Below are 21064 nucleotides of genomic sequence, written 5' to 3'. Positions count from 1 at the left end.
GGCTCTCCGCTCAGCAGGGAGCCTGCTTCCTCCTCTCTCTCTGCCTGCTTGTGATCTCTCTGTCAAATAAATAAATAAAATCTTAAAAAAAAAACCAAACAAAAAACAAGTAGGCAGAGAGGCAGGCAGAGAGAGAGGAGGATACAGGCTCCCCGCTGAGCAGAGAGCCCGATGCAGGCCTCAATCCCAGGACCCTGGGATCATGACCTGAGCTGAAGGCAGAGGCTTAACCCACTGAGCCACCCAGGCGCCCCTTATGAACAGTTTTTTGAGTTGTTTGTATAAGTATGGAAAATGGCACTGTGAGAAAAAAGTGTTTTCACATTTGATGTTGGAGTCATTTCTAAATTATAGTTACTTTGGGGCACCTGAGTGGCTCAGATGGTTAGGCATCTGCCTTTGGGTCATGATGCCTGGGTCCTGGGATTGAGTTCTGCATTGGGCTCCTTGCTCCGCGGGGTTCTGCTGCTTCCTCTGCCTCTCTGCCTGCTTGTGCTCTTTTCATCTCATGCATGCATGCACTCTCTCGCTCTTAAATAAAATCTTGAAAAACAAAACCTTGTTTACAAAATAAATTACTGTAACTTGAGTCAATGTAATGTGCCAGAGGCTTATCCCCCTTGTTGGTCTGGCAGCCTGCAAAAGTTCTTATTGTACCTGTCACTTGGCCAAGTGGATGTAGGTTAATAAAATCCATATAGGCACCATTCAGGCCAAGAAATAGAAATTACCCAGGATTCTTCAAGCTCTTATGAAATCTTCCCTGTGTAGCTGGAATTAGTTCATTTTCACTGCTTTATAGGACTCCGTTCTAATAGACACAGAAAATCAGTCTACTGTTGATGAATGTTTGTCTTTGGGCTCTTAATGTAAAATGGGACTGTGAACATTTTTTAAAAATTTTTTATTGAGGTATAATGACATAGGACTGTTTCATGGGTACAGTGTAACGATTTGATATTGGTATATATTGCTAAATGATCACCTCAGTGAGTCTGGTAAACATCCGTCACCAATACATGTTGCAATTTTTTTCTTGTGAGGAGAACTTAACAGTTTTCAAATATGCAGTGCAGTATTGCTAACTCTCGTCACCGTGCTCCACATTCCATCTGCACATCTTGTCTAATAATTGGAAGTTTGTACCTTTTGACCTCCCTTCCCCCATTTTGCCCAGTTCTCACTCTCCACTCTGGCACCCAGACTGTTCTCTGTATCAGTAAGCTTGGTTGTTTCGGGATGTTTTAGAGTCTACATACAGGTGAGAGGATACAGTATGTCTTTTTGTGACTTATTTTGCTTAGCATGATACTCTCAGAATCCATCCATGTTGTCACGACCAGATTTTCTCGTATGTCTGAGTAATAACAGTCCATTGTATGTATGTGCCCCATTTCCTTTTCCATTTGGCATGCCTTGGACATGTAGGTTGTTTTTATATCTTGGCTGTTGTAAATAAGGTGGCAGTGAACGTGGGAGTGCATGTATCTTTTTTTCCTTTTAAGATTTATTTTTGGGGGAGAGAGTACATGCACGAGTGGCGGGGGGTTGGGCAGAGGGAGAAACAGACTTCCTGCGGAGCAGGGGGCCCAATGCTGGACTCTATCCTTGTATCCTGAGATCATGGCATGAGCCAGAGGCAGACACCCAGGCGCCCTGCATGTAGCTTTTCAAGTTAGTGTTTTTGTTTTCTCTGGATAAATACCCACAGGTGGAAGTGCTGGATCAGGAGGTGGTTCTGCTTCTGGAGGCAGCTTCCCACTGGGTTTCTTAGTGGCCATACCAGTTTGCGTTACCACGAACAGTGCATTGGGGTTCCCTTTTCTCCACATCCTCAAGGAATTCTTTGTATATTTGGATATTAACCCCTTATTAGATGATTTGCAAGTATTTGATCCCATTTGTAGGTTATGCCTGACATTTTGCTTTAATTCTTTAATACTATCTGGTTTGATACCACAGAAGTACCTATATGAGCATCATCTCTGCACTGGTAACACTAAATACTGCATATTTATGCATTTATCTCCCTATACACATTTTCAGAGAACAGTGTTTTCTTAATCTTAGATGCCTGTCAAATGTGATAGTGCCGGAGGTATAAGGGAATCTAAATAAATGCTCTATTATAAAAATATTTTTTGGAAATATGACAAAACCATGAAGATATATAGTTGGTGTTCTATATAAATTTTCATGGTGAATGACTTTTATAACAAGGTGAGAATAAGTTTTCACATATCCTTTCTACATTACCAAATGTTGATCATTGCAGAATGAATAGCAATATGCCATTTCAGGGATCTGTTTCATTCACGGATGTGACTGTGGACTTCACTCAGGAGGAATGGGAGCAGCTGGACCCCTCCCAAAGGATCCTGTACATGGATGTGATGCTGGAGAATTACAGCAACTTACTGTCAGTGGGTAAGGGCCTCTTTCTGGTGCAGCTCAGTGTCCATTACCAAAAACTCTTGAGTTTCTGAATTTGAGTGGTTTTGGCCTTGGGCTCCAGTTGTTTAGCCGTGAGAGAGCAGACTCTTAAGCTGTGCCTTCTTTATTTTGGAGATCTCGGAGGTCCGGGCTCTGTTCCATTAGCAGTTACCCGATATCAAATCAGATGTGATTTTCAGGCTACAGGAAGAGAAGAATGGATAGCATATTAACAATTGCCAGTTCACAAATTTCTAAGGAAGATGGCAAAAGAGGGAAGGAGAATCCGAAGCCAGTGGAAGTAATATTGTAGGAATTATGAATGGGTTGAAATACTTTAAAACATTTTTTAAGAATCAGTTTTTCAGGTTCCCAAACCTTTAGGGATGGCCAAGACCAGATGACCTATATTGCTCAGATCTCAGAATCATACCTCCAACTACCAGTTGTACCAGTACCAGTTGTACCTGCAAAACTTTTATATTTTTCCCTCACTCTTAGCATTTGCCTAACCTGCCCTAAACCTTTGTGATTAGTATTCTCAGTTTGCCAGAATGGTGACTTTGACATTTTAGGTCTTGGAATTGGTGTAATAGCCGTAAGGAATTTTTTTTTTTTTTTAATTTTTTTAGCATAAGGGTGATATCTTTGTCCTAGACACAAATGGCAGCAGGATCACAAGAGTCAGGAATAATCAGGAACACACAGATGAAAATAAAGGTTATTTCAGGTCTAGGTCAAGGGAATAAATCTGATCCTTAAGATTTCTTTCAAATTAAAGCAGGGACAAGATGGGTTTAGAGAAGAAATTAAACATAGTAGCATAAAAATGATTGTCTCAAGGATATGGGACTCTTGGATTAATTTTATTTCCTACAAAATAGGAGTTCTGGATCTGGTCATCCACTTGCAAAAGTAAAGAGATGTGGATCTTTGCAGCACTATCAGCTCTGCAGACCCGTGAGAAGTGTTGGCTCTAGGAAGTTATGTGGCAGAGATGAGCAGCCCACAGTCATTCAGAGCCTAAGGGGAGCTAAACTCAGATCAGTTTGGCCTTTTTTCCCTTAACATCTTCATCTGTGCTGTTTGGTGTCCTTGAGGACAATTTTTTTTTTTTAAGATTTTATTTAGTTATTTGACAGAGATCACAAGTAGGCAGAGAGGCAGGCAGAGAGAGAGAGGAAGGGAAGCAGGCTCTCCGCTGAGCAGAGAGCCCGATGTGGGGCTCGATCCCAGGACCCTGAGACCATGACCCGAGCTGAAGGCAGAGGCCTAACCCACTGAGCCACCCAGGCGCCCCCCTTGAGGACAATTCTTAATCTCCTTTGTCCCCAGACTTGCCAGCCTTCCCACATCATTTGTGCCCTGTTCAGTGCTCTTTGTTTTTTATTTCACCTTTTAGGGCCATTTTGTAATCTGTCAAGGCTACTTACATCGTCAATTTCTACTTATTTTTTTATTTTTTTTTTTTTTGCCAAGGGCTTTTGTCTTTCAAAGCTTAAGAAGTAGGTAAAATTTGCATTGGAGATTCTAATACCGGAAGACTGGATCCCACACTCAAGAGGCAGCCTCACACTTCCATTCTCTAATGTGGTACTTCGTGTGCTCTTTCCTAGAGGTGTGGAAGGCCGACGACCAGATGGAGCGGGACCGTAGCAGCCCAGATGAGCAGGCGAGGCCATTTATCATTTTTAAGAACCAAACCCCAATGGAGGAAAGAGGTAATCTCTTCGGAAAAACATTTAATCTGAGCACAGATTTTGTTTCTTTAAGGCAAGTACCCTATAAATACGACTTATATGAAAAAACTTTGAAATCGAATTCAGACTTACTTAATAGTAATCGAAGCTACATAAGAAAGAGACCTGATGAGTGTAATGGATTTGGGAAAGCACTCCTCTATCTGAAGCAAGAGAAAACCCATAATGGGTTAGAGTACTCCGAATATAACAAAAGTGGAAAAGTCTTTAAAGAAGGCATTTTTAAACATCAGAAAATAAGAAATTTGGTACAACCTTTTATTTGTAATTACTGTGACAAGGCTTTCTCCTTTAAGTCACTCCTCATCAGTCACAAGAGAATACACACTGGAGAAAAACCTTACGAATGTAATGTATGTAAGAAAACCTTCTCCCATAAGGCAAACCTCATTAAACATCAAAGAATTCACACAGGGGAGAAACCCTTTGAATGTATTGAATGTGGAAAAGCCTTCACCCACCAGTCAAACCTCATTGTCCACCAGAGAGCACATATGGAGAAGAAGCCCTACGAATGCAGTGATTGTGGCAAGACATTTGCCCAGAAATTTGAACTTACTACACACCAGAGAATTCATACGGGAGAACGACCCTATGAGTGTAATGAATGTGCAAAAACCTTCTTCAAGAAATCCAACCTCATTATACATCAGAAAATTCACACCGGGGAGAAGCGCTATGAGTGCAGTGAATGTGGGAAGTCCTTTATCCAGAACTCTCAACTCATTATACACATGAGAACTCATACGGGAGAGAAACCCTATGAATGTACTGAATGTGGCAAAACCTTCAGCCAGAGGTCAACTCTGAGATTACATTTGCGAATCCATACAGGAGAGAAACCATATGAGTGTTCCGAATGTGGGAAGGCCTTCAGCAGGAAATCCCGCCTCAGTGTCCATCAAAGAGTTCACCTGGGGGAAAAGGCTTGAGACTGCAGCCAGCCGGGCCTGTGGCAACCCCTCCCACCCCAGCCCTTCCCGAGGGGGAAGAAACCGCACAAAGGTACTGAAGGAACATGGAAATTCACAGTGAGCTACAATCCATCACATCGAAAAATGTGTAAAAACAGGGTCCCCTCCATACAGTGTTAGACCAGAAGTTAGCTGTGATGCCCAGCTAAAGAAGATCTAGCAGCTTATAGCCAAGTGTAAACAGACATGCTCAGTTGTATTACAGTGAGTATTTTAAAATCTTGAATTACCCAAGAATGAACTATTCTGGGCAGCAGCATAAAGGATCAGTACCTTAGGAATTTAGCGGTTACGTGTGCTCCTATCTTGGGTCTACACGTGTAAATTTGACACAGTCACTGGGAGTTTGAGATTCTTGTCCTCTGACAGTAGGGGCACAAATAAGATCTTCCATGCTAAACGTCGCGTGTTTTTTAGTACCTTTCCAAGTCCGTATGCATTCCACGTGAAACGCGCGACAGTCTCTGGGGCGTACGGCCGCTGTTCTCTACTTGCTGCCCTAGGGAGTCGGTCTGCCATCGGTCTGCCTCTTCACTGAACAGAAGACAACGCTGAAGTTTTAACTTGCTTCTGGGGTTGCTGGAAAGATTCTTCCCATCAGTATGTAAGTGAGCGATCATCAGGAGGGGACTGGGGGAGTGCAGGAGCCCGGTGGGCCGGCACCCCGTGCCCCAGCCCACGAGGCGCCATCGCTGGTGTGCAGCTGCCGTACAGGTGCTTACTCTGGTGCATGTCGTTCAACACAGCATATAACCCAGAAACTACGTGTACTTTTATTTGTGCGTTTCCCTGTTTCTCCTAATATTTTACAAATTGTCTTACAGAAAAGTAGGATGTGTATGTGGTTCGCAGATGTTACATTTTAGAGACCTTAGAGAAAAAATTTAAGAAACTGTCAGTAAATGTGTTACTGCTTTTTAAAATGTCCATGTGCACAACACACTTTAGAAATGCACTCTTGCCACATTCTGTTTAAAGGAGGCATTTCCACTCCCTGAGTTTCATGGTCACCTCCCAAAAGCATCTCCCTTCGGAAGTCGAGTAGAAGTTAAGCCTTGCCTTTAAAGGTTCACAAACACCTTAGAAGTTAGACTTTTGGGTGATCTCTCCATATGTTTAACAATTAACCTAAAAAGCTTTTCGCATAACTCAGAGGCAAACCATCTTAGTACTGATTTCAAATTCCCAAGTTTCTCTCCTGATCTGTCATAAATTGCACACCAGATTTGTCACTGGCAACTATAACTGGCCTTGTGTCTTCCTTGTTCCTGAATGTCACTGATGTGTGTGAATCTGTATGAGTGGGAGAGACTTTCTGAACAGATTTACCAGAACAGCTATAGTCCAGGAAATCTCTTTCTAAATTGTCATCTTGTCTACTACCAACAAGGAAGCAGGGGAAAAGATTCATTTCATACACTGCTCTTAGAAATGTGTCAAGTGTGACTCTTAACATTAAGAATACACCTACCCTTCAGTCCAGGAGTCTCACTCCTGGGACTCTATCCCTAAGACAACAAAGTGCCAGTACTTAAGATTATATGTTTATCAACGTATATTGTATTTTTTGATAAGGACAAAAAAAGGAAACAATGTGAATGACCATCAGAAAGAGAATGATTGAATAAACTGCAGTAAAAATGTACCATGGCTGGACGGTATTCCATGGAAAAGAATGTGTAGGAGCAAATGCCTCCAGGTCAATTTTTAGTATATGTGCTGCCGAAGCGAGCACGCAAATGCCTCCAGGTCAGATGAAAAGAAGAGAGGGCGGGGGGAGAGGAAAAGGGGAGAGAGCGTTTGTGTGTGTACACATTTTTAAAATAAAGATCTAAGTATACGTGTGTTTGTGTGTATTTGTATGATTTTATGGTCCTGGATAATAAATTCTAAATATCATTAAGTCTAGTGGAAAATGTTTCATGCATTCCTTGGTCCCTGAATTAGCTCATTTATACTAAAATGCCATAACTCACTTGTAACACAATTAAATCATTATTCATAATTAAGTAATTAACTTTAGTTAACACAACATGAGGCAGGTTCTCGTACTTTATAAACAGCTCTAGCTTTCATAGCTGTAGGGTATGCTTGAGACTGTGTTCACCATGATAACACATATTTGACACAAGGAAACCTTTAATACAAAAACAAAAACAAACAAAAAAACCGAAAAGGAAAAACCCATGAAAAAATTTCAGGGAAGCCAAGGTCATCACAAATCAAGTTGCAAATGCTTTGCGAAAACATACCTACCTTTACACATACAAAGGTAACCATTGGGGTGACTGTCCTTTCGTGGGCTGTTTGCTCCCAAGGTCCTAGAAATCCAGATCAGGGGGAAAAAAAAAATCCCTTGTAATCCTCATAAATCAAAGTGGTTTTAGATGAAACTTCTCCTGAAACAGGTTCTTACAGCCTGGGCATAGAGCCGCATTTCAGTCTTGCAGGATGCTGGGGACAGTAGGCCAAGAGGCAATGCACTTTGCACAGCAAAACCCAGCCCGGAGGGGTCTCCAGATTCTGACCTCTGCCTATGTGACTCCCAACACCCACGTCCACTGCACTTGACCCCATTACCGGTCTTGATTCCATTTGATTTTTTAAGATTTTTTTTTAATTTGACAGATCACAGCAGGGGACCAGCAAGCAGAGGGAAGGGAGAAGCAGACTCACCAAGCAGTCCGGGACCCCAATGCGGGACTTGATCCCAGGGCCCTGGAACCATGACCTGAGCCAAAGGAAGACACTTCTATTTCCACAGATAACCTTTTCATAACTAAAATGCTTAGATACTTACACTTCTCCCCATTGTTTAATGCCTTATAAATTTAAAGTCGGGGATCATGTTGCATAAAGCGGGCATGGATAAATCTGATTGGCATCTCTCTACTCTGAAGTCTAGGGATGGTGGGGGGTTGTAGGTCGGAGGAAACTGCGGGGTGAGAGGCTGAGGCACAGCTTGCAAAAACGTGGCAGTGGGGCGCCTGGGTGGCTCAGTGGGTTAAGCTGCTGCCTTCGGCTCAGGTCATGATCTCAGTGTCCTGGGATCGAGTCCCGCGTCAGGCTCTCTGCTCGGCGGGGAGCCTGCTTCCCTCTCTCTCTCTCTCTCTCTCTCTGCCTGCCTCTCCGTCTACTTGTGATCTCTCTCTGTCAAATAAATAAATAAAATCTTAAAAAAAAAAAACAAAACGTGGCAATGTGAGACGCTGTGGGTCCTCAGGGTTGGGGGAGGAGGTGACTTTGTGGAACGCAGCTAGAGGTTTCATTCCAGGCCCCCCCCGCCCCCCACTCTGTCTTCGTTCTCTGTGGCTGCACGATGACACGGAGCCCCTCTCCCAACCAGACAGCTGGTCTGGACGTCAGGAGCCTGGGCCTCTTTTGGCTAGAATGTTTCTTGACTCAGATCCTTACCTGGATTGTCCCATCAAATCCAGCCGGCCTGAGGAGAGTGGACTCTTGGTACCTGGTCTCCACTTCCATCTTCTGCCTTGGCTAGGTCTGTACTCCGGGGATTCTGAAGGCGAAAACTCCCGCAGCTCATCCTGCCGAGCCCGAGTCAGGAGAACGGGTCTGGGACCCTGCTCCGGTGCTCCAGATCTCAGCGCGGTGTTGGTGACCTCATCCTCAGTCTGACTCTTCCGTCCCGAGAGGCTGCTCTTCCAGCTCGGACGTACACACTGGATTGTATGTGATAGGTTTGAATTAAGGACAATCTACCTTTCTCCGTTTTATAAGGACTGTCAGAATGTTAACCAAAATACAACAAACCAACCAAAACACCTCTCGGGGCTAGTGAGACTCGTGAAAGAATCCAGAGATGGGGACCGAGGACTTCAATTACCGGAAAGGAAAGGGAGCATAACCACCCGTGAGAAGCCCGGACCACAGCTGGGGACACTGACGGTGGACGCGAGGACATGCATTCACTCCAAAAGACATTTTGAGCACCAACAAGGCAGCAGGCATCTGTGGCCCACCAGGGACACAGTGGGAACAAGAGCCTGCTGGGACGGAGGGCTCCTGTCTGGGAGGTGCTCGAGTACCGGCTGTGCTTCCCCAGAGCTGAAGGGAAACCCGGCCCCAGGGGCCGTGCTGCGGGAGGGTGGAGACACAGGTATGGGCTGGGCCTGCCGCGGTGAGAAAACCCAGAAGCCACAGGAAACCTCAAGTAAGGAAGAGCATCATCTGCTTTTTAAAGAGTGAGCTTGATGCTAACTGGGAGGGGCCCTGGGGTAGGTGCCCAGAAACAGAAACCCGCCACTTAACAGGAAACCCTAGGAGCCGAAGTTCTGCCACATCGTGGCCCCCCTTCAACAAAATTTGCTTTCAACAAAATTTCAAATAGCAACCAAATGCTTTCTCTATTACCGACTGGTGGCAATCAGAGAGAAGTCTTCTTGCAAACTCAAGTTCACTTAAATTCCTGCTTTCCTAGATTTTTTTTTTTTTTTTTGAGATTTTACTCATTTATTTGACAGAGACACAGCAAGAAAGGCAACACAAGCAGGGGGGAGTGGGAGAGGGAGAGGCAGGCTTCCCGCCGAGCAGAGAGCCCCATGCCGGGATTCCAGGATCCCAGGACTCGGGTCATGACCTCAGCGGAAGGCAGATGCTCAAGGACTGAGCCACCTGGGGAACCCGCCCCTGCCCAGATCTCTTCCTAATGTCTCCTGGTGTTTGAACCATTCCTCTTCCTGCAGCCCACCCAGAGTCATGAGAATTACCCGTTCTTACCCCAAAACCCTGGAATTCCACACCCCAAAGAACATTTAGAGTAACCGTCCAGGTGATCAGGGACAGGCCAGACCTGAGCGCTTCCTCCACCGGGTCGAGGCTGAATGTGGGACGGGGAGTTCTCTGAGGCTGGTGTCCGTGCGAGTGCCGGAGTCGTTACTGAAAGTGCGAGAAGGGTAGTGATGCCTCTTAGCAAAGTGAGGAGAGGCCAGGACGGAGCCGGGGCTGCCCCCTTTCAAAGTGACGTGGCAGAGACCAAGACGTGGGAAGAACGCTCGTGCTGGGCAGTATGTGTTTCAGGGTAGCAGGAGGCCTGTGGGACTGTGGCCTCATCACTTTGCTCGGGACAGCAGACACCGTAATGTTGAAAAATAGCGCCAGACTCCGTTAGCGGCAGGCGTCGGGCTGGGGGTAGGGCAGGGAGTGGCTCCGGCCCGAGCGCGGGAACAGGCCGAAGGGCAGGCGCAGGGGGACCCGGTCTGGGCAAGGAGGGCAGCTGAGGGGTCCCTGCTGGGACGAACGGTCGTTGATGGAACAGGCCATCCGGAGGGACGGGTGACGGACGGCAGGTGCGAAAACATGACCAGACGGGTCAAGCTGCTGAGGGTGCTTAATGGCTGCCCGTGGCCCGAGGAGGTCAGACGCTTCAGACGCCAGTAACAAGTACTAGCAACAGCGGCCGCCCTCTGGGCAGCACGCTGCGCTCTGCTCTCTGCGCGTTCGCTCACCGAAGAGTCACCTGCTCCCGCCCCCGTGTCATTCCGAGTCCCCGGGCCCCACGGGGTATCGTGGGTTCGTTCAGTCCCTGGCGGGATGTCACTTAAAAAAGGGACAAATATAAATGTCCCCGATGAGGGAGCAGAAGGCTGAGGACAGGCCGAAGCGGACGCCCCACAACCCCCACCTCCAGGGGACATCTGTGACATTCCTCAGGCACTCCTGGACGCCCTCAAGGAAAAACAAATAATCTATAGGGACTACAATCCCGCAAGACAGGAGTCTCCCTCAGTTTAACAAAAGCCTTAGCAAATGACAAGAACAAAGCATTTCTACCAATAACTGAGCTTCCAGAAGGAAATGTAAACACAACTAAATGTTCTCAGAACCTGCAGCCCGTTGACAGCCACTCGAAGCGGGCAGAGTGTTGTGTTCCTCCAGGAAGCTCCCGACTGTCTCACTGTTCATGCCTTACCGGAAGAAAAACCACCTTAACCTGACAATGGCAAGACCTAGGGTATCCCAAGAGTCTTAACATACAAAAATCCTTTAGAAACCCTCCCTTTTCCTTACCTCCCCCGACTCCCAAGTACCTCATCAGCCGCACCTCCCAAACCAGCTGCTCACAGAGAGAGGTTTCAAGAATTCCTTCTTGGCCTTCGGCTCCAGACCTCACCTACATTCCAAAACCCCATCATCCCAAATGTGAGCAACCAGCATTTCCTAAACACCCTGAGGGGTGCATCAGTCCCCTGGCAAAGGGAAATCCTCTGTGGAAGGTTCCTGGGTGTTGCCCAGTGCCTCGGCGAACCCACTGCCCCGCGTCTGGCATGAATGTGCCAGAAGTTGAGGGGCTGTAACCAGAGGCAGACCCCAATCCCAGGGAATTCCTGGAAAGGGAAGGGGCTGCCTTGGAAGAGGGTACACAGGAATATCACCCACAAATTTTTCCAGCAACAACACAAGATGAGGGTAACAGGAGAAAATCATCAAGTAGAAACTGGGATCAGAAACTATCTTAACTGAAACTCAAACCTTTAAGATTTTATGCAGCAGGACAGAGAGAAGGGAATTGGCGGGCTATCCCAGGTTTGGGGGCTGAGTTCTGCATTATGACTCACGGCTGCTCTAACGCTTTTACCGGCCAGTGTCTCCGGAGACCCTACAATGCTGACATCCATAACCCGCTCAGACATCCGTCCAGGCCATAGGCTTGCTTCCCCTGAGGCGCCACAGACCCTGCGCCCCTCGGCTCTCGCCTGACTAGGGCAGAACCAAGCAACGTATCTCACAAGGCGCCCCCCCCCCACCAAAGGGAAAGCTAGCGGAGTTAGAGACCTGCAGTGATGGGGAAGGCGGGGAAGGGAAGGCAAAGGCCCCAGAGCCACCCACGCGTGCCAGGCCCTGCCTCTCCTCGCTCGGATGCTTACTGCCGCGCGCTGTGCCTGCCCTTCGGTCCCCGCGGTGACAGCTAAGGCTCACAGCGAATGGAAAACATGGACGAGCTGTGCAAAGGTAGCAGCCTCCCACGCCTGATCCCACTGCGTGTGTGGGAGAGGGGTTCCCCCCACGCCCACAAGCGATTCTCGGACACCCGCGGGGTGCTCTAAGACTCAGCTCAATTCTGACGCCTCCCACTTAGAGATCACATCAGATGCCGCAGGTTAAAAGGTCAGTCCTAAACCCCTTGTGCTGTTTGGGTCCGTGATCAAAGGAGCGAGACAGATACAGAGCGAAGGTCAAGCAAAGCTTTATTTCACACCAAGCATCGAGAATCAAACCGACCGGTGGGGCCGTCCCTTGTGGAGAGAGCGACCCCTCCCAGCCTCACAGACTAACTTTTATAGGGCAAAGGCCCTGTGGTTGAGGCTGGCCACACACGGGTGGCCAGTGAGATTGTTACACACAGAGAAAGCTGCACAGTCCTGCTCGGTCCCACACAGGTGGCCAGTTGAACTACAATTCACCCCATAGTAGCTATTTGAACCAGCCTATCACCTTGGTCAGAACTGGCGCCCAAAAGGCGCCCAAAAGGCGGGGCCCACACTCCTTGGTAGTTAGGGAGACAGTATGTGCGCTTTACTGATTGGATGTCTCCACCTGGCCTGACTCGTCCTTGTATTCTGGGCTCTGTTACCTGGACTTGCTTTTAAGTAAGTTCCCCTGGGGGCGGCAGGGTCAGTGTAAGTTTTACTGCATCAACAACAAAATCACTGTTGAACCGAGATGGCATCGCTCTGGCTGAATAGGCCCTCACAGGGCGCGTTTATGAAGCTTCCTTACGCAGCAGGATTGATCAAGTCACTGACAGGGACTGAACGCAGTGTCCAGGTTCTCTCCTCTCCCTAAAGGACAAGGGGTGGGACTCAAAGTCCCAACCCTCTAGTCTCCCGGTTGGCTCCACTGGCAACCAGCTCCCCCCCTTAGGAGAGTTCCAAAAGTCAGCTCATTAATGTAACAGAAGACATCTTTACCCCTCTTATCACTTAGGAAGTTCCAAGGATTTCAGTAGCTCTACGCCAGAAATGGGGACAAGAGCCAAATACACATTTATTATAAATCACCACATCACAGCCCATCCCCTCTTCTCAGAGGTGGATCCCTTAGAGCAAAACAGTCTTAGAAGTCAGAAGTTACTAGCATCTTCCTAGCATCCCATCCAGTCCTGGTAAGCACCCAGTCCACGCCATCCTGTGACAGCATCTCTGCTGGCGAGGTCACTCAGACCCGCAGGTTACTGTTCAGTGCCCTCGGCTTCCCAAAGCAGGAGTGGTCGCAAGGCTACAGCACCCTTTCATGCCTCTGGGGTGGTCCAGTAAGAGACCTACCGCCTCTTGCTGGGAGCCTCTTTCAAGATGTGAATGTAACATTTTATTTCCCTCGTCACATAACCCACGTATTCAATCCTTGACCCACAGCTACTATTTTTTCCTTCTCTCCATTTATCTCCCATTTTTACCCTTTTGGAAGGGACGTTCCGTACGGACCCTGTGCTGGCCTTGACTGCACGCAGCTTCCGGACAGGGTGTTGTCCATTCATCTGGGCGCCGCCCACCGTAAACCAAGCAGCTCTTTGTTCGTGAGAGGAGAGCTGTTCCTAGAGCCCGGTGCACAGGACACTTGGTTCTGGTGGCTCCTTGCATGGCCCCAAAGGCCGTCCGAGAGAAAAAGAGGCTCCTGCTTGTGGATCCAGTGTGCTCCCGTATGAACGATGTCCACGTTCTTATGGAATCTTCTGGGCAGAGTGTGGTTCTCTGTCATCACCCAAGACATTAGGAGAATCTCACCTTTCACGGTTATTTTACATCCTGGAAACCCTCCCAATCAGTCCCCAACTGCAGGCTAATAACTGTCGCTCTCTGGTATACCCTGTCAGCAACATCTGTGCCCGCTAGTCTGGTCCAAAATCCCCCAGTCACTGCGGGGAGGCTGTCCCAGAAAAGCACCTATGCGAGCGGTGTCTTTCCACAAAGACATGACTTTATTCAATCCTAAAGCAAGATTAACGCCACAGTCCAGCAGTTTCAGGATTCCCAACTCAATGACATTTCACACGCATTTAACTTGGCTTCCTTTGCGCCCCACAAGGCAAATCCAGAAACACAAACTCACAACACAAAGATTCAACCAGGGGTAAGAAGCTCAGGAAACGAACGTGAGGTCCGTCTGTGACCGGTTGAGAGGAGGCCTCCGCGGGGTCTGAACTTACTGCTTACTCTGTTCAACGGCCGAGCAGCTAGGCTGTGTACAGGGATCAACTGGGCAGACATCTGGTGGCATCGTGCCTTCCTAACGTGGCCAGACGCAAAACGGTCACCAAGTGGGGAGTCTGACAGCTCGTTGCCGAAGTCCTCACTTTCTAGCGGGGTGTGATCAGCCTTGGGCCCCTGCGGGTCTCCTGGAGCTAGTGATTGTCCTCTCAGTTCTTCCAGGTTCACACGGCCTCACGGACTATCAGTCCTTAGTCCTACTGGTCTGTGCTGGCTTCGGGGAAACCTGGCCATGGCTCCAACGCCCTTTGCCCGCTTGCATCACTGCTTGACATGAGTGACTCCATCTTGCTCTCTACAGAGGCACTCATGGGCTTTTGCCTTAAGCCCCCATCTGGAGTACAGGTGGCAGACACTTCCACATCCCCTGCGAGTGGGGTGACATGGTCCAAAGGCACTGGGAGGGCTTCGCCTTTTGTAGTGCAGACACGGCCTGCCTTCGTTCAGGTCCCCACTCAAACACAACCTTTTTGTGGGTTTAGAGACAGGAGTGAGCAAATCCCCAGGGAGGATGCATTCTCCAAAATCCAAATCAACTAACCCAACACCAGCTTCCTGTTGGTCCTAGGCACGGGCAGTGACACTTACTGTTAGTTGCTTGCTTGATATCCCTAGTGGCTCCTGCCCACGTTTTCCCCGAGAATTTCATGGCTTGAGGAGACCTTGGCCCCTTCCTGGATTTAGGACCCAGGACGAGTGGGTCACGTGCATCACGGTCACATTCAAATGAGTCCCAGCCTGACCTTCATTTTCCCAGTCTTTCATGTCATCGATGTAGCATGTTAGTACACTGGACACCTGCATCAGTTCGAATCCCTTGTGACCACATCACTGACAGCACCGGCGACATCACATAACCAGAGGCAGCTCAGTGAACATTAATCGAGATCCTTCCCACACGCAGGCAGACAGCAGTGGGCTCCTTTCCAAGAGGAAGAGAGGAAAGCTTTTGCAAGACCAGTCACCGAAGACCAGCCTCCTTTAGCCTGTTGTGTTTTCTTTTGACCTCTCTTTTTTTTTTTTGTTTTGTTTTGTTTAAAGATTTTATTTATTTATTTGACAGAGATCATAAGTAGGCAGAGAGGCAGGCAGAGAGAGAGGAGGAAGCAGGCTCCCTGCTGAGCAGAGAGCCCGATGTGGGGCTCGATCCCAGGACTCTGAGATCATGACCTGAGCCGAAGGCAGAGGCTTTAACCCACTGAGCCACCCAGGCGCCCCTTTGTTGTTTTAAGGTTTTATTTTTAAGTCCTCCCTACAGCCAACGTGGGGCTTGAACTCCCAACCCTGAGATCAAGAGTCACGTGCTCCACTCCGTGGACTGAGCCAGCCAGGCGCGCCAAGCTTGTTGTGTTCTCTGCATGGCCGGAGCCGCGGAGGCTGTGGGCCTCTGGGTTCCGTCCTCGGAGTCTTACTGTTGGTGGCCACGAGCCCTCGATGCTCCCACTGGGCACACGGGGCTACGGTGCCGAGAGCGTGTGGCCACAGGACTCCGGTTTCTAGCACATCATTACCCAGAGTCACCACCTCCTGTTCACCGAGTGTTCAATCAACTGCTTATGTGGGCTCAGGCTGGCCTCCACAGCGCCCCGATCTAAGCTCGGCCCCTAGTAAGACTTCGCCCACAGGTTTTGCCAGCACAGCGCATGGGCTCCTGCGTCAAGGAGTCCCCGAAAAGGCTCCTCTCCCTATCCACCCCGCCCCCGGCACATCTGAGAAGCTTCCAGAACTGCTGTTCAGTTTTCTAACCGTGAACTTACATGAGCTAAAGGCGCCCACTCCTCCCAGCTAGAATATGGGTAATGGGCACATTCAGTGGCTGAAGATCCCAGTTACCCCAGAGCTAATCCCACGGGGCTCGCCTACTTCATCTGGGGTGTCCCACCTGGTATTTGTAAGGGGAGTGAGCAGTCCCGCTTCTCAGGACAGACACCCCTCATAGGGCCTTTTTTCCAGGCCGCCCAGCCGGCTGTACCCTCGGCAATAACCTTGTGTGTCGGGATCGGGGCAGCCATGTCCTTGCAGTCCACGTGGGACACCACCTCCCCAGGAGGGCACCCGACCCCTGTTGGAGGAGATCGTCGAGAAGAAAGGCCCGCAACTGAGCCACCAACTAGACCCAGTCCGCCAGAGGCTCCCGCCCCTCCCCCGACCTTGGAATGCGTGTTCCCCGCTGTCCCTGTCCCAGGACCCCTGCGAGGATGAAGCCTTGAGAGATTAATGTGTTCGAGGCCACCTGGACGGTACACGTGACTGAACCCCACTGACGCCTCTCTGTGAACATGAGGTTCTGGACGGCGGGTGTGGAGATCTGCTCCTGGGGCAGCGGCCCATGAGAGCCTTCGTGGAAGTCCCCTCCTCACGAAGCCTGCCGTCAACCAGGCCTCGGGGGTCCACCTCTTCCTCCCCACAGTGGAATCTGGTTTCAAATCTTACCCGGAGAGCTCCCGGGGTTGTAACCCACCAGTTCCGAAGTGACAGGGCTCAGCCCCACAGATGACACGTGCACCCCTCCCCCACTCTGGACACGGTCACCAGGTCGGGTTGCCCCCCGGGGCCTCCGACAGACTCGCCGTACACCGGAGCCCTCCCTTGTGCCAGTTCATTCGCCGGAGCAGCTCAGAATTCAAGAAACCCGTTTCCTCACTAGGTTACTTTCTTATTGTAAAAAGATGTAACTCGGGAATAGCCAGACGGAAGGCAGAGGGGCCCCGAGCGTCCGTGCTCTCCGGGGGCCCACGCTTCTGAATCTTCGCCTGTCCTCCAACCCCGAAACCCCCAACTTAGTTCTTCCGGGCTTCTGTGGAGACTCCATTACATGGGCACGACCGATTAAATCATCGCCCACCGGCGACTGAACCCCATCTCCAGCTCCTCTCCTGTCCCCAAGGGTCAGGGCGTGGGACTCAAAGCGCCAACCCTTTTATCCCATGATTGGCTCCACTGGAAACCTGCCGCCCCATCCTTAAATGGCTTCCAAAAGTCCCCCATTAACCTAACAAAAGATGCCTCTAGGGCTTTCACCACTTAGGACATGGCCCGGTTTGTAGAAGGTCTGCACAGCGACAGGGACAAAGACCAGGGATGTATTTATTATACGTCACAGTGTCACAACTGGGTTTACCCTTCACAGGACCATAGTGACCCAAATGACCCCTTCTTCATTTCCAATCCTGAAGAGGCTCACCTCGCCCAGAGTGGAGAGAAATTTTCCTGGCAAGGTCCTCCCCCTAATCACAGGACACGGTTACTACGTTGACTAGGATCGCTAAAACCGTCCCCAAGGCCCTGCAGGGCACGGACGTGGTTCCTAGACACAGAGGAGACACCCATCCCAGACACGCAGATCCTTCCGACCCACGTCCCTCCACTCCTCCCACCCCGGAAGTGTCCCCCCCCGCCAAAAAAATTTCTTTCAACAGAAAAGGCTGCCCGCTTCTTTCCAGTAAACCTGTGGTCCCGTTTCGCCCACTAAGGTAAACCGAACAGTAAACCTTTCTTGGGAGTCATGAAAACTCAAGGTTCCTGGCCACTTGCTGTGGACAGCGGCTCTCCGGACGCCAGGCCCTGAAGCCAGAACGCTCCCAGCTACAGCCCCCTCTGCTGCCCACTGTCCTGCCACACACTGCCCCCATGACCCTGTCCCCTGTCCCGGCTCTGTCCCCTTTACTAACCTCCAGGATTGGCAGTCACCTAAGCACCTACCCTAAGACACGGGCAGCCCCCAGTGGGCCTGTCCCACTTCCCGGAGAGAATCGTCCCTATTCCAGCTGGTGGTCCGCCGAGACGATAAAAATATGCAGTCGGGGGCGCCTGGGTGGCTCAGTGGGTTAAGCCGCTGCCTTCGGCTCAGGTCATGTCGTCAGGGTCCTGGGATCGAGCCCCGCGTCGGGCTCTCTGCTCAGCAGGGAGCCTGCTTCCTCCTCTCTTTCTGCCTGCCTCTCTGCCTGCTTGTGATTTCTGTCAAATAAATAAAAATCTTAAAAAAAAAAATGCAATCCGTTTGGGCCCAATGAGGCCCCAGCGTCCAAGTCAGTATCATTCTAGGAAATCCCTCTAAATTCTCTGAAGGGAAGTCCTTGTACCCACAAGGCATCGCCAGTGAAACTGTCACAGGTATACGGACCCACTGAGATGTAACCACTTGGACGCTGACCTCAGCTTCCCCGGGGGTGGCCCCCGGCTCGGTCTTCCCAGGTGTGGGCGCGTCCACACCACCTTCGCGCAGGGAACAAGCCCAAGCTCTCAGCCTCGCTGGTGGGACTCACCATGTGGGGGCCGGCGACTCTTCCTCCCCCCATGAGGACAGAAAGCCCTCCGGAGTACGGAATTACACCTGCTGCGATGACAGGAGTCGCAGAGCCCACCCTCTCCCGCTGAAACGGCCCCACGTGGCCGGCACGCAAGCCGGTCACGAATGATGGTGCCTCACCCTGGACTGGGTTACCCCGAGGCTCTGACGGCTCTTTTCACAGAACCGACTGAGCACACAGGGTGGACGCAAGGAGCGTCCCTCACAGTCACTGATGTGGCTAGAATGTTCTACCTGTTCTCCCACAGAGGAACTCCAGGACCGATCTGGTTTCATTTTGGAAGTGGCCACTTTTTTTTTTTTTTAAGATTTATTTGCTTATTTATTTGGCAGACAGAGATCACAAGTAGGCGGAGAGGAAGGCGGTGGGGGGCGTGGAGGGGGAAGCAGGCTCCCTGCTGAGCAGAGAGCCCGATGCAGGGCTCAATCCCAGCACCCTGGGATCATGTCCTGAGCCGAAGGCAGAAGCTTTAACCCACTGAGCCACCCAGGTGCCCCGGAAGAGGCCACTTTTACGCAGTTCCCGAGGGGATGTGTTTTTTCATTTTTTAGACAGAGAGCAAGTTGGGGATGGGGAGAAGGAGGGAGAGAGAGACTCTTAAATAGGCTCCACACCCAGTGTGAAGCCTGACATGGGGCTCGATCTCACGACCCTGAGATCCTTCCCTGAGCCGAAATCAAGAGTCCAACGCCAGACTCCCTGAGCCACCCAGGCGCCCCCACGACGGGTTATTTCAACAGCCCTACAATGACACGTAGCCTCCACCACCAGGATTCAAGCACCTCACAGTAAAAAGTATTGCTTGGGGCACTCCAGTGGGGACGTCATGCCGAGGGGTCCCTCTGAGGAGGCGGTCCTGGCAGCATCATACCCCGCACAGGCCACCTACCCCTCACGCGCTCCACCTTACAGCCCATCCGTGCTGTCTCTGGGCATCACCTGGTTCTCTAAGGCCTGAGAAACCCCCAAGGGTCGCACAGGCCTCACTGGCCCTTAAACCGCCCAAACAGGCAGGACACCTGCTCGGCCTTCTCGTGCTCCAGAGGACACGCTCTCCAACCCTCCAGACGCAGCCACGTGCACGTCCACCCCTCGCACTTGCAGGCCAGCACCCCTCACCGTTAGCCCCACACAAGTCCTCGGAGTCTCTGCAGCAAACCCCCGTCTACCTGGCTTCCTACGGGGTCGATGCCTAAACGCCCTCCCCCAGCGCCAGCACAATATATGGCCCTTGAGCGCCAGGTTCTAGAATCCTATTGGACTCTTTGAGAGTCCAAGGCCCTACCCAGCCCCACCCACTCTGAACAAGTCCCCGCACTGGCTGAGGTTAGAGACGCCACCGGCAGAAGCTCCGCCCCGGCTCTAATGCCTAAAGGGTGGAAGGGGGGGCTTCAGGAGGGGCTGACCCTGGCGTCAAAGGCCTTTCCCTTGCCTGAGAGCTGAGAAGTGAGAGTGACACCCTGCTTCCTCTTTCTCCTGGTGCTTCCTGGGGGGCCCCTTGGGACCAACTGTCTGCCGTGGATGGGTGTCTTCTTCACTGATGGTGACACCACCGTCACACGCAAGCAGCTGGCGGGGACCACGGCACCCCGGCCTCGGGCGCTCCGGCCCAGCCAACAGGTAGAACCTGTAGCTGCTGGCCTCGCCCTTGAGGAGATGGCGAGACGGGCCTTCTGCGGGTCTGCACTTCCACAGACCGACCTTGTGGTCCGGTCTGACCAACAGCCAAGGGACGAGCCCTCACAGAGAGCCAGCCCACCTGGGCCGCCCGCACAGGCAAGCAGTCAGCACCGGCCCCAGTTCCCACCGCTATTCGTCCCACACACTAACCGCTCCACCGGAGGCCATTCGCGGCAATACCTCGGACCCCCTCCCTCCGGCCAGCGCCCACCCTTCCCAGCGCGCGAAGGGGCCCACGCAAGCTCAGGTCGCAGGGGGATTCGTGCCTGAACAGCCCTGGGCTTGGGACTCCCCCTCTCCACAGCCACAGCCAAGCTGGGGACAGACAAATACGTTCTCTGCTCCCTGATCAGATCATGGACACTATCCTGCTGGGGACACGGTCCTGGGGAGACCTCCCCGCCCCCACCCACCTGCCAACAGACTGCCCTCCCTGGCCCCCGCCGCCCTCTGCTGGGCCTTCCAGAGGGGCCAGCGATGCCCCTGATGCTTCCCCAGGGCTCCCCTCGGGGACCCCCCCCCACAGCTCCTCCTCAAAGCAGGCCAGCTCCTTCCTTGTTAGCTCTGTCCCCTGGGACCACCTGACAGGACAGCTCTCTGGAGACTCAGCCATGGACACTCTACCACAGTGCTCCCCGGAACTCACTACCGCCCCCAGGCGGCCGGCTCCTTCAAGACACCCT

At 50.9% G+C, this 21064-nt stretch overlaps 1 protein-coding gene and 2 long non-coding RNA genes across 8 annotated transcripts in view; 1 reads left to right on the top strand and 2 right to left on the bottom strand.

The window, feature by feature from the left end:
• Positions 1–7007, top strand: part of ZFP1 (ZFP1 zinc finger protein) — a 33308-nt gene extending 26301 nt beyond the window's left edge. For 3 of the 6 annotated variants that reach the window (XM_047711731.1, XM_047711729.1, XM_047711730.1), the window contains 3 exons: positions 2301–2427; positions 4050–6866; positions 6917–7007. In XM_047711731.1, the coding sequence (XP_047567687.1) occupies positions 2301–2427; positions 4050–5125 (1203 nt within the window). In that variant the 3' untranslated portion in view covers positions 5126–6866; positions 6917–7007. Of the gene's footprint in view, positions 1–2275; positions 2428–4049 lie in introns of all 6 variants that reach the window. The other 3 variants (XM_047711727.1, XM_047711726.1, XM_047711728.1) reach the window with 2 other exon arrangements.
• Positions 1501–5695, bottom strand: LOC125089510 (uncharacterized). The gene is made up of 2 exons (XR_007123962.1): positions 5588–5695; positions 1501–2634 (listed from the first exon to the last, which is right to left on the bottom strand). It is a non-coding gene; the product is annotated as an uncharacterized LOC125089510 (long non-coding RNA).
• On the bottom strand, positions 6946–19907 carry LOC125089509 (uncharacterized). Its single transcript, XR_007123961.1, has 3 exons — positions 19821–19907; positions 8582–8847; positions 6946–7488 (listed from the first exon to the last, which is right to left on the bottom strand). It is a non-coding gene; the product is annotated as an uncharacterized LOC125089509 (long non-coding RNA).
• Between the last annotated feature and the right edge of the window lie 1157 nt (positions 19908–21064).

This window comes from Lutra lutra, chromosome 17 (assembly GCF_902655055.1).
Source record: "Lutra lutra chromosome 17, mLutLut1.2, whole genome shotgun sequence".
NCBI lineage: Eukaryota > Metazoa > Chordata > Mammalia > Carnivora > Mustelidae > Lutra > Lutra lutra.
This window is presented reverse-complemented; position numbering and strand designations above follow the sequence as displayed.